Source organism: Elephantulus edwardii, unplaced genomic scaffold, assembly GCF_000299155.1.
Source record: "Elephantulus edwardii isolate Elephantulus edwardi_28Jun2011 unplaced genomic scaffold, EleEdw1.0 scaffold00209, whole genome shotgun sequence".
Classification (NCBI taxonomy): Eukaryota; Metazoa; Chordata; class Mammalia; order Macroscelidea; family Macroscelididae; genus Elephantulus; species Elephantulus edwardii.
The window spans coordinates 5,118,957-5,132,433 of NW_006399959.1; the positions used below are offsets into that span (position 1 = coordinate 5,118,957).

At 49.8% G+C, this 13,477-nt stretch overlaps 1 protein-coding gene across 1 annotated transcript in view; it reads right to left on the minus strand.

The window, feature by feature from the left end:
* Window positions 1-706: 706 nt before the first annotated feature.
* Window positions 707-13,477, minus strand: part of MSLN (mesothelin) — a 22,170-nt gene continuing 9,399 nt past the window's right edge. Inside the window, exons 2-10 of the mRNA XM_006897506.1 lie at window positions 3,597-3,666; window positions 3,086-3,126; window positions 2,549-2,654; window positions 2,283-2,461; window positions 2,034-2,183; window positions 1,655-1,797; window positions 1,453-1,580; window positions 1,157-1,251; window positions 707-886 (exon numbers count right to left, since the gene is read on the minus strand). Coding sequence (XP_006897568.1) covers window positions 707-886; window positions 1,157-1,251; window positions 1,453-1,580; window positions 1,655-1,797; window positions 2,034-2,183; window positions 2,283-2,461; window positions 2,549-2,654; window positions 3,086-3,126; window positions 3,597-3,666 — 1,092 coding nt within the window. The remainder of the gene's footprint in view (window positions 887-1,156; window positions 1,252-1,452; window positions 1,581-1,654; window positions 1,798-2,033; window positions 2,184-2,282; window positions 2,462-2,548; window positions 2,655-3,085; window positions 3,127-3,596; window positions 3,667-13,477) is intronic.

Consider the following 13,477-nt stretch of genomic DNA (forward strand, 5'->3'; position numbering starts at 1 on the left):
AACTGGGATAGGGACCCTGCTGACTCGGCCCCCAGTCACCGCTGGCTTCTGGAACCTGGAACTGATATGAAGCTCTGTGGCTGCCGGCCTCATTGCACTGCCAGTAGAACTGGGTGGGGACTTCAAAGTCACCAGATGTACTGATGGATGTGGGATGTGAATAAAGCTCTGGTCTCTCCCTGCCAGTGTCCATTTGCTCTGGGTCAGTGCCAGAACTACAGAGACCCTTGGCCAGGACCCAACCTTCAGAGTCCACACACACACACACACACACCCCTACCCCACCCTGTCAGGTAGGGGTTTAGTGACAGGATACCAGAATCTTTGCGTCTTTGTGTGATTCATACTTCCCCAGTGTGAGCAGGGCCTGGGGTGACAGCGCAAACTCTGGGAGGGAGTCTCAGTTGCTGGGCCCTGCCAGCACTCACGGGGGTCCCGAGTCACTCACTGATGCCATCAACAACCTCAAACACCATCAGTCTGCAGGGGGCATAGTTTCATTTATTGAGGGTGGGAGACATGGAGATCATCAACCTGCTTACAGACAGGTAGGCAGCAGTGGCTGGGGTCAGGGTCCCAGAGCAGTGGTGAACTCAGGACTGAAGGTAGGCATTTCGCCAGCTTGGGTCCAGGGAAGCAAGGCCGCTTGAGATCTTCTTGGTGCGAAGAAGGCACCTCCAGAACCAGCTGGCCTCCCTGCAGTCGGCTACCCAAGTTTGGTACCCAAGTCCATGATTACGACACCGTTGGGGATGTCTATCTGCTCAAATCCTGCCGAAGCTTGCTGCGACCGCTGCTCGCTCGACTCGTCCGCATTCTGTAGCTCCTTCATCAGTTCGTCTATGTTTGGCCCCAGCAGTTTCCGCACCTCATCCGACGTCAGGGGCTGCCAGAGATCATGCCCCCGGAGTGGCTGTCAGCTTCTCCTGTCCCACTTCCTCTCTCACTTCCCTCTGTCCCACTCCGGTCAACTGTCCTAACTTGCCCTTCTCTGTCCACAAGCCAAGCCTTACTCTTGCAGCCCAGGCTGTGGAGGGTATGACCATTCCCAGACTCACTGCCCCCTGCCCACTCCTGCCTTACCCTACCCAGCCTATGTCCACACTGGACCCAGACCCTCACTCCCACCCCCACTTGTCTGCCTGTCCAGCTGTACCTTCACAGTCTCTGGCCGAAGTGCTTTGTATGTGGGCACATCTATGATCTCGTTCTTTTCGATGAATTCTCTCAGTATTTTAGTGGTGACACCCCCTGTGGAGCGGGGAGAAGGACCCTAAGGCTACGTGAGGCCACACTGACACCCTTGGGCCTTCTGTGAGCCCAGCACACTTCCTGCTGAGATTCCCTTGTCCAGGGAAGCCCTAGGAGTGGGACCAAGTGGCCCTCAGCAGCATTGAGCCCCACCACACGCACTTGGGGTGACAAACTAGGGTAGGGAGGGAGCCAGCTCACTCAGGTAAGGCCGGATTTTCCCAAAGTATCTGGCCCCTTTCAATTTCTTGAAGGCAATGCGGGCCTTGGAGAACAGAACCTCCATGTGTGATTGAGAACACTTCGCCAGGTCCTGAGGGTGGACTTCCCTGAGGGAACATGGGGCCGACAGTGAGTACGGGCCAGTCCCCCGACATGACCAGCAGAACCCCCCAGCACTCACTGGAGGACAGAGGGCTTCAGGTGTTGGAGTTGCCCAGGAGAGAAGACGCATAGATAGGCAGGGTTCAAGTTAGCTGCAAGGTCCAGGGTTTCCGGGTCGATCTTCTCCTTCGTAGCCACAAAATTCTTTATCAGGGCAGTCACCTGTGAGAAGAACCGATGAGACTCCTAGAAGCGGGAGGGATCCCCCCTGGGAGGGACCCCCCCATGCAACCTCACACCTGTGCCCAGGTAAAACCTCACACCTGTGCCCATGTACAACCTCACACATGTGCCCAGGTACAGGCTCACACCTGTGCCCAAGTACAAGCTCACACCTGGGCCCCCTTTCTGGTCTCAGACCTGTGATCCCCCTCCCACAGGCTTGGGTGAGTGGTCACCTGAGCATTTCTCGCTCTCTTGACTGAGAGTAGATGCTTCAGTGTCGCCAAAGACGTTATTTTCCATTTTCTGATGTCGTTAGGTGACATAAACACAAATAGGGTGCCCAGTTTCTGGATAATATTTTCAGGATAGCCTTTAGGATAAATCTGTAGAGGGGAGGGACTGTGAGAGCTGTGGCTTCCTCTCCAGGATGAAAGGAGAGGTGCTGGAGTCATGGTCTGGTGAGGGCCCTCATTCTCAGCTACCTTGTCTAGCTTGCGCTTGAAAATAGAAAGCTGCTCATTGGTGAAGGGGATCTTGTCCACAGCTCCTAGGTCCCTGGCCAGCAGGGTGCCATCCAAACAGGCCTCAAGGTGTGCATCCGAGTATAGGACAAGCTCTTCAGTCACTTTATGGACCTTCTTCCGAGTAGGGCATCCGTTCTCTGTAGAGGGATAGATGAACTGGGACTGCATCCCTTCCATACCAAGATCTGACCCTGCCCCTCCCTCAACCAGGGCAAGCTGCTCACTGTCCACTTTATCCACTTCTGGTGGTTGGTTCCGGCTGGGAAGTATCTTAACGTGCTCCAAAGATGAAGTCTTACTGAGTCTTCGTGGCTGCACCACCAAGACTCCCTGAAGACAGAGCAGGATAGGGCAGAGTCTTAACCGGGACTCTGCAGAAGAGGGGCCTATGCACAGACAGCAGCCCCTGCAGAGTTTCCTACTGAACCAAGTGCCCCTGAATCAAGCTGCTCCCCAGTCCCAGATATTCCCTAAATATCCAACTACCCTCTGGGCCAGTTACTCCCTGGCCAGTCATACTTCAGGTCCACTTACACCTTTGCAATAGGCATTTTTAAAATCTTGCTTGCAGCGTTGGGTATATACTCAGGTGTGGCTGCAAGTGTGTGTGTGTGTGTGTGTGTGTGTGTGTGTGTGTGTATGAAAGAGAGAGACAGAGACAGAGACACAGAGAGAACCCAGGCCAGCCTCACCCATCATGATGCAGGGTCAGAATCCCCTCCTACACTCATAAGATACCCTAACTCCTTGAGAGGACTCACTTGTGTCTCTGCAGCCAGGATACCGAAGAGCAGCATCCACCCTGCACAGGGAGGGGTGTGAGGCTGGGAGAGGGTCCAGGTCTTCTGACCCTGGAAGCTGGGAGACATATCCTGGCCCCAGTCTGGCCCCTAACCCCAGTCACATCTCCCAAGATGATGACTCGTCCCACGCACTGCCAAGGGCAGGAACCCATACCCCACTAGGGAACCCCTCCTTCGTAGCTTCCTTCAGGCACTCAGCTGCTCAGGGTAGTCTGATCCCCATAGGCACCTTGCTGTGGTCTGGTCCCTCACAGTCCCAGCCCAGCCTCCTACACTGAGGAGTGAGAGAGTGGAGTCCTGGCAGTCATCTCTGGGGACAGGGTGGAAGGAACCTCCAGAGTCCTGGGGGGACTCCAGTCCGTGTCCACCTCTGAGAGGAGGAGGCTGGGGGGGGTGCACAGCCTTTTCCCAAGCCCCTTCACCTTGCCTTGTAACTCACCAGCAGCTGGAGAATTGCCCCCCTACTCACCAAGGCTGCAGAAGGAGAAGAGGCCGTGCCGGCTGGAGTGTACGCACAACTCGCTCTGCGAGGCCATGACCTGTGGGAGACAATGACTGAGGTCTCTCTGGGTAGGACCAGATTCTCCCACCACTCACCTCGCAACTTGACCAGTCCCTGCTCAGTCAAGAGTCTTCTGAGGCTTCAGGGGCCCAAGCACGAACTTTTATCTGTGCAGCTGCCTGGCTGGTCCTGCCCCTCCAGGAAGTGACACCCCCCCACCTGGCTGTGAGTTCTGTGGGCAGGGGTGTGCCATCACCTGGGAGTGGGAGGTGGGCATTGAGAGCTGCTTCCTCCCCAAGGCTGGCCTGTTTCCCATTCCTGCCATCACGTGCTGGACAGCTAGGCGCTGTCTGCCCTCCTTCCATGCCAAATTCTGCTGTAGGTGTCCAAATCTGCATAGGCAGCACCTCAGGACTCCAATCTGCTTGGAGGGATGCTGTTCTGATATTCCCTTTGTGCGCCTCTCAGACAGATGGCCAAGGGAATGGAAATGGAAAAGGGTCCCCCTGCCCACCTCTAGCCCCTGAAGACACACGGGGTCATGAATTCCATTTCAAAGTAGACAAAGAGGGCCACTTCGGGTCTGTGTGCTTTCTCAGGGTAAGGTATGAGGCCTGCAGGTCAGGGAGTGAGGAGACCCTGGAGAGGATTGTCTCCAATTCTGAGACCTACAGGAGGCCCCTCTCCTTCCAGTCTTGGGGCTCCCTCCCTCCAAACTTTCACCCAAGCCTGGCCTGCCCCACTTAGGGATCGGAAATGAGGGGCTTTCATGCTTTAAAATGGAAGGTGAAGAACTTCTTGGGCCCAGTACCTGTAGGAGATTCTTGGGGAGCGACCACAGCCTCCAGATGTCACCCTGATGCCCCAGACCCTACTCAGGAAGGAGATGTGGGGTCCTCCTTTCTGGAGTCTGCAGATTTCAGGAGACAGAAGAAATCTCACCACGAGACAATGGAGCTCAAGCACAGTCAGGGACAGAAAGTGCATCCCACTGCCTCCTTCAGATCACAGGGGCCCTCAACGTGGCCCCGCACCCCACTACACCCAACTGCCTGTCTTCTGACACCCAGCACCAACCTCCAGGGACCCTCAAACTTCAAGGTGAGGACTCCCTGAAAACCTAAAATCACCCCTCCTGTGAAGCTGGTGCAGGTTTAGGCAGCCTGGGAATAGACATCACACACAATATATAACACACCAAACATGTGTGTGCACCACACACCACACCACATATATAACACACTGTATATGTGTGCACACCACACAACACACTGTATGTATAACACACCACATACGTAAGAGGGGTCTCTGGCGGCCAGTGGTAAGAAGTTGCACTGCAATCTCAAAGGCACACAGTTCAAATCCACCAGCTGCTCCACAGGAAATGGATGAGCAATCTCAATGACACAATTTACTGCCTCAAAAAACCCTTTGAAGGGTCAGCAATGCATCAGTTTGGCTATGCAACAGTGCACAATAACAGCAATGCAACACATGCATGATACACTATACACACCGAATCTGTAATAAAACATACACACCATGTACTTAACACACCCTATCAAACAATACAACACACACACCACAGAGGGAGCTCTGATGGACTACTGAGAAGGAGTTGCTTTGCCAACCATCAGTACATGGTTTGAATCCACCATTACTGTACAGGAGAAAGATGGGTCGTCTTTGAGAACCCCATGGAGGGTTAGCTATGAGTCGATTTTAACTCACTGACACTTAACAACCCTACACACTCGCACATATACATAGATACACCCCCCCCAGACATAACACACCATACACACTCACATATATAACATACTATACACACATATAATATACCACACACATATAATGTACCATACACATGCATATATAACACTCAGTGCACGTATGTATGCAATACACCATACACAAATTCACATATATACCTTAAATGTATTTTCAAATATATATTTGAAACACATAAGTATATAATACACTATACATTGTATTTTTATATATTATATAAATCAATAATATACAATAACAACAACATAACATATATATGATACACTATACACACCATATTAAATAATACAACATACATACCATATAGGGAGCTCTGATGGACTCTAATGTTGTTTATACAATATATTAACATACACACATGTATAACACAACATACACATGCATTACATAAACACACAACACACCATCCACGTGCACACACATATATAACACACTGTACGCGTGTATATATATATATATATATATATATATATATATATATATAAAATACACCCCACAGGCATGCACATTTTCAACGTACCACACACATATGCATGTATGCACATATACATGTGCAGCCCATACATGATGTATGAATACACATGTTGGTGTGTACCGTCAAGTCAGAACAGACACAGAGCTGACCTTCTAGTGGGTTTTCAGAGGCATTTTAATCACAGGGGAGGAGAGTGTCCATCTTTCTCCTGTGGAGCAACTGGAGGATTCAAACCATATGCCTTCAGGTTGACAATGCAGCTCTTTACCATACAGACATGCACATATACCACACACATACATAGTAAGATGTCTAATACAGCACAAACGCATACACCCACACACACATACACAGGCATATTCACATGTACCATACACACACCACACATGTCTTGTACACATAGGTATCTATGTCATGCAAATGCACACCTCACACACACATCCATATCCAGGAGGGCCGGGAACACCTAGGGTCCAGTGCCAAACGCAAGCACTCTCCGGCCTCTGGAGGACACACGTGAGGGCACACTACAAGAGAGGTGAGGACAGAAACTGAAAGATCTCTGCATGCTTCCTGGTCTCCCTTGTATCGTGCCAGGGATCTTGGTGGGGGCAGACACAAGAGAGGAGTCCTAGGTTTCTGAAGAGTGGTCTCTGGCCCTCTCCCCTCTAGGACCAGCTTCCTTTCGGCCACTCCTTGCTACTATACTCTGGGGGCTGTTCAGATGCTGGACATATTAAAAACCAGAAGGACTGAGACCTTGTCAAGGTCTATACTGGCCCTGCCCCTGTCCTCTTGTCGTTGCCCTTCCGCTAGGGTAGAATTTTTATTCCTCAGATGGAATCTGGGGTCTGAGTGGACCACAAGCTCCTCAATGTGGAATATGAGATGGAAGCAGCTGAGGGTCTTTCCCTGCCCATCCACCCCACCACCTGCAGAACCTCCCACTGCAGCCCAGATCGAGGTCCCTGTCTGTCAAGTGACAGCAAAGAAGTCAGACCACATTCTCTGTAAGCATCAGCCTGTCAATGCAGGGTGGGTGGGGATGGATTACGTGTTTGGGGATGGGTCTTCAACATAGGTCAGTCTGAGACATCAAGGCAGGCTTGGGGTCACACAGCATCTCAGTTGCAAGACAGGGTTAGAGTAGAGGTAGTACTAGGGCACCACCGTCTGAGATGAGAGAGATGGCCAGGGGGCATCAACAGTGGACAGGGCACCATCGTAGCCTGTGCAATCTGGAGCTGGCTCAGGCCTCTTCTGGGAGGGCACTTCCAGTACCAGCCACTGACTGATCCCTGCTCCCACTAGAACCAGCTTGGCCGAAGGGCTGCCTGTTCCCAGGCACACGCTCAAGCCTGACATTCTGGCCTACTGCCCCACACAGACCAAACCACTGTTGCCCCGGGAGCCTGGATATGAAACTTGGTGTCCAGAGCTGCTGCTCCTGGGGTAGACCCTTCAGTGTCCCCAGACCCCTACTCCGTGACACCTCTCACCTTCTGGGCTGACCCTCCAATCAGAGTCTCGGTGTCCACCACAGGGAAGCAGCCTGGTCAAGCAGCAGAAGGGTCTCAAAGGGAATAAACGGGCCTGTCTGGGAGCGGCGGCTGCTCACGCCACAGGAATGCATGGGTGGGACTCTGCCCAGAGAGTGGCTGGCATTGGGCCAGGCCTGGGCCAGCCCGGGAGGGGGCAGCAGGCATGCAGAGCTGCCTTGGACCTCCCAGTGGTGAATGTTTGGGTCCCTTCTTAGACATGGGCCAGGAGTCCTCCTGCAATCTTGGGGTGCTGTGTTTTTACCAAGTAGGCTCTGACCCTGCGACCCTCCTGGACAACAGGCTGAAAGTCCTCCCAGTCCACTACGCTCTTCATCACCTCTGCCATACTTGAGCCTGTTGGTGAAGCTTCCCTGTGTCAATCCAGCTCCTTGAGGCTCTTCCTCTCCTTGGCTGACCCGCAGCCTGACCAGGCATAATGTCCTATTTCAAGTGATTCCAGTGGATTTTCAGAGGCTGTGAGCCGCATGGGAGGGCATTGCCCATCTTTCATCCTCAGAGGAGCTGATGGACTTGAACAGCCGGAGAGGTACCCCCTTTGGGTTATACCCCAACTCCCTAAGGAGCCCATAATGTACTCAACACCTCCTCACCAGCGCCACAGTCCAAAGGCATCCATTCTTAGACTTGATCTTCCTTAGTCATTGTCCAAATTACTGAGGCTTAGTGAATACAGTGGTCCATCCAGCAGGGAGCTAGCACTGTCACCTGGCCCTAGAACTTTCAGAAGGACCAAACCAGAAACTCTCTGCCATTGAATCAATTTCAACTCGTGGTGGCCCTCTATGGAGGTTCCAAGGCTGAAATATTCTCATGAGGAAACTACTCAGCTTTCTTCTATGGAGCCACTGATGGATTTGAACTGCCAAACTCTTGCTTATCGGCCCAACATGGAACACCATCAGGGCTCCTATAAGATTAGGACTTGCTCTGCCCTGATGGGACTTAGTAGTTCATTCAATAGACAAACATCTGCAGAGGCCCTACTTCCAAAAAAGTCCCATCTACAAACATCAATTTAGGACTTGAAGGTAGCTTTTTGAGGGGGCACAGTCATTTCCCCCCCCCCCCGCAGTGTGTCCACTCCAGTGAGCACATGCCATTGTCTGTTCAGGCAAGGGTCACTGCTAGGTGCCTTCGAGTTTGCTCTCATCCATGGTGACCCACGTCATCCTTATAATACTGTCCGCTGCATCCAGGCCCATTGTTGCAGCCCATCTTTTTTCAATGACCAAACATGATATTATCCTCCATGACAGATCCCTCCTGATAACACACCTCAAGTACATGGGGCAGACTCTCACCATCCTCAATTCAGCTCCAACTTCTGAGAAGAGTTCACGGAACTGATGCTGGTTGGCTGCATGTGAAAAGTGGAATTCATTGTTGACTTTATGGTTCAACAATCCTCTGAGTGATCAGAATGTTTTCCGCAGTGTCTGCTGATGAATAATACAAGGAAAAGTTCTTGGGCTTTTACATTTTCACAAGCTTTGTAACTCTGTCCGGTTAAACCTCTCCCTATTGAAACACCCTCCTGCACCTACGGCGTGTTGACAGATGCTGAATTCACGTTTTGCTGAGTTGGAATGGTGTCAGCTTCAGTCAAGGGCCTCTTTCAAGTGCTAAGGAGCAAAGATGGCACTTTGTTAACTAAGGAGCCCCTGACTCAAGCCTGCTTTGGTGGCCTAGTGACAAGAAGCTGCGCTTTAATCCCAAAGGCATGCATTTTGAACCCACCAGCTGCTCTGGGGGAGAAGGGTGGACAATCTCCTCTCCTGCAAACTGCCTCAGAAAACCCACCAGAGGCTCACCTATGGTCAGTCCCGACTCCACAGTGCATAACAACAACATACATATGTGGAAGTTGAACAATGAATAAGGGAAACTGGAGTAGAGTTGGTGCCCTTGAGTTGTGGTGCTGACAAAGAATCGTGATCCTGCCATGGGTTGCTAGAAGAAAAACCAAAAGGGACATGGTGCTTAGAAAGGTGGAGGGTGAAGGAGAGAAGATTCCTCACGGGTGGATTGACACAGTGCCTTCGGCTCTCGTGGCTCAGAGATGACAAGGATGGCAGGGTAGGGTTCAGGTCTGTTGCTCGTAGGGTCGCTATGGGTTGTGCTCAAGCTGATGACACCTAATGACAACAACAAGTTTAGAAGGCGTGAAGCCAAGGTGTACCGTGGAAGCAAGGATGGTGAGAGTTGACCTCATCCGGGCCAGGCTCGGTAATGCGGAGGGTCGGCAAGAGAGAGAAAGCCCTTCAGTGGGATGGAGAGATGGCAAGGCTGGGACAGCACGCGCAGGCACGGCAGTGGTGTGAGGACGGTGCGGGACTGGAAAGGGCTTTTCTCTGTTGTCCGTGCATTTGCTGTGAGTCACAGCAGACTCATAGGCACTAGCCTGTGGAGTTCCTTCAAACCTCTCCAATAAACAACCACAACTAAGTAATACCACTTCGATCTTTCTACCCACACACCAGAGCCAAGGAACTAATGTCCAATTAATTTGCCTTATTTTTTAATTGACTTAATCTTCTTACAAGGGATGATAGGAGAATTTATGCCTTTGAGCTGTGATGCTGGATAAGAGTATCGAATATACTACGGACTGCTAGGAGAACAAACAAGTTTGTCCTAGAGAGTGTGAGACCCGGCTGCTCCTAGAAGGTAAGGATTCTGAAGCTTCGTCTGACATACTTTGGACATGTTGCAAGAAGGGACCAGTCCTTGGGGAGGGACAGTATGCTTGGAAGAGTGGAGGAACAGAACAAGAGTGGAAGATCCTTGATGAGATGGATTGACTCAGTGACTGAAGTAATGGGGATAGGTGTGTCAGAGACAATAATGTTGGCTCAGGATAGAGCAGGCTTCAGAGCTGTTGTACATAGGATTGCTATGAGTTGCAGGTGACTTGATGGCATATAACAACAATAACCTTCTTAACCTCCATATGGATTTCCATCTCAACATCAAGAAGACAAAAGTCCTCACCAACGGACCAGTCATAAGAGATGGAGAAAAGATTGAAACTATCAACAATTTCGTCTTACTTGGATCCACAATCAGCTCCCTTGGCAACAGCAGTCAGGAGATCAGGAGATGTGTTGCATGGGGAAAGTGGACTGTCAGGAACTTCTTCAAATTACCGAGGAGCAAAGATGTTAGCTTGAAGACTAAGGTGCACCTGATCCAGGCCATAGTCTTTTCATTCACTTGCTGTGCATCTGAGACCTGGACAATGAATAAGGATAACGGAAGATAAATTGATGCCTTTGAACTGTGGTTAGAGAACAGTACTGAATATCCCATGAACTTCCAAAAGAACAGATAAGTTGTAGAAAAAGGACATTCAGAGTGCTCCTTAGATGCAAGGATGGCAAAGCTTCGTATCACATACTCTGGAAATGTTGCTAGGAGAGGCTATTCCCTGGAAAGGGACATCATGCAAGGAAAGGTGGAGAGTCAGCAAAAGAGAGGAAGACCCTCCCAGAGACGCATTGACTCAGTGCTGCAGCCTCGGGCCTGAGTGTATTAGGGACGGTGAGGACAGCAAAGACTAACAGGCTAGGAGTCAGACCTGCTGTGCTCATCCTGACGTTAATTATCATCTAACAACAACCACCTTGGGTCACTGTTCTCACACAATCACTGAGTGTGTGAATTCCCTTTGGTGTTTTTTGTTTGTTTGTTTTTCTTGTTTTGAGGTTTTTTGGTTGTTATTTTAACAAAAATTTACAGAAAAGTTGGATTTTCATTCATTCACTATTGCACAGTTTCCTCCCTCCCTGACTCCAGTGCACTGTGCAAAGCAGCTCTCATTCTGGACCATTGTCATACATATAATGCCTCATCGTATATTTCTTTTCAACAGTTCTTTCCCTCATCTGTCATGGATTCCCTTTTGTCTGCTCTCTTTTTTCAGCCATCAAACACATTTTTGTTAATTCACCCACCCATCTGCAAGCGGCCCTCTTGGCCTGGTTAACACATACATGACTCACTCAAAAACTTAAATTCCTAACATTCTCATTTTCCTTCTTGAGAAGAAATTCTGGTGTGACAAGATACTCTGCTTTAACGTCTCCATTTTCTCTCCCTGCTGCTTCCCTGTGCATTTGGGATCGTTCCCATGACAAGCGCCAGGTCTGCTGATGCGGATGTATGTATGTATTCAATCAGGTACACCTCGTTTTATTACACTTCATTTTATTAAATTTTAAAAAAGAAAACCAAACAAGTGGAAGATTTGTAGCAACCTCTGCCTCCAGGTCAGCAGGTCTGTCTGGCATTTCCCCAGCAGCACGCCCTTGCTTCTTGGCCCTGTGTCCTGTATTGGTAATTCTTACAAGATTTCAAACTTTCTCATCACAGTGTTTCACTCTTGATACCCATCTACTGCCATCACCTTGACTCTGACTTCTGGCAACCCTCCAACAGGCATCCGAGGCTCCTGTTAGGTAAGGAGACCACCTATCTTCCTCCCTCAAAGCAGCTGGTAGATTTGAACCATTGACTTCCTGGTGCGCAGTTTGATATTTTAGACACTATCCTACTAAACTCAACCCACAGCAAACCTTCTTTAACCAAGTGAATGGACTCTAACTCCCACAAGACTGTGGATCTTACCAGAAGCAGACTGCCTTGTTCTCCTCCTGTGGAATGGCTGGTGGGCTCAAACTGTCAGATTACATTCAGCTGAATGAATTTCCCAGGATCGGGCACCTCAAGGGGGAGGAGCAAGCCTCCTCGGAAGTTTGTCACAGACAAACAAACCCCAGACAAACGAGGAAAGAAAAGTTTATTAAGCGTAGTCCACTGTCAAAGCAGACAACAGGTCCTCTCAAGAGTAAGAAGGATATCCGTCTAGGGTTAGGGATTAATTATTGAAGGGGCTCATCTTCCTGGTTGGAGTCCTTCTTTGGTGGTCACCTCTGTGGTGGAGAGAGGGAACTCTTCCATATATGGAGATCATCACTTATTACTGTGATGTTTTCCAGACAGGAAGCAAAGCTGGTAGAGGAGTGTGTGGCCTGTCCACCTGCAGGATCCCGGTTCATCACCATGTTCAGTTCCTTTGCCCTCTCCAACCCTAACACACTCCACCAAGCTTTCAGTTAAGAGCCCCATGCCTCCATCTAGTAGAAATAAAACTTTCTATAAACTGGCAAGTAAGAAAAACAATATGACTTGCTTTATTCCAATGATCTGGGAACAAACTTGAAGTGTCATTCCTGCAGTGAAGTTCAACAGAGCTGGGGGCAAGATCAGGGTGGGGAGCTGTGGGGTGCAGGAGGCGGTGGGATGGGGAAGTGGTGTCAGTTCACTGCAAAACAAGCACCATGCTTTGCCATCCAGTTTAGTAGTGCACATTCCACAGGGCCTTTGGAAGTGACAATTTCAAAGGCCTTTGGAAGTGACAATTTCAAAGTTCACTTTCCTCTTTTCTTGATTTGGCATGACAGGTAAAGGAACATGATGGTGCTGTTAGGAGCCATGGGATCGTCTATGACTCATAGCGACCCTATGAATAATGTCTCTGAACCTCGGCCTACCCTGAGCCAAAATCACCCTTGCCGACACACTTGAATCCATTGCCACAGTCACTGTGCCGGTCTACTTCATTGGGGGTCTTCCTCTCTTGCACTAACCCTCCACCTTTCCAAGTACGATGTTCTTGAAGATCTGACCTCTCCTGACAGCATGCCCACGTTGTGTGAGACAGAGTTTCACCATCTTTGCCTCCAAGGAAGAGCCACGTTTCCTTTTCCAGGACAGACCTGTCCACCCTCTTGGCAGTTCACAGAATATTCAGTACTCTTCTTCAGCACCAAAACTCAAAGGCATCAATTCTTCTGTCATCTTAAGTCACTTTCTAGCATAGCAAGCCATTGAAAAGCCCATGGCTTGGATCAAGAACGTCTTACACTTTATTTTTTTTCTATAATTATATTTTATTAATTTTCATAAACATTTACAGAGATTTTGGGTTTCCATTCATTCATTGTTGCACTATTCTCTCT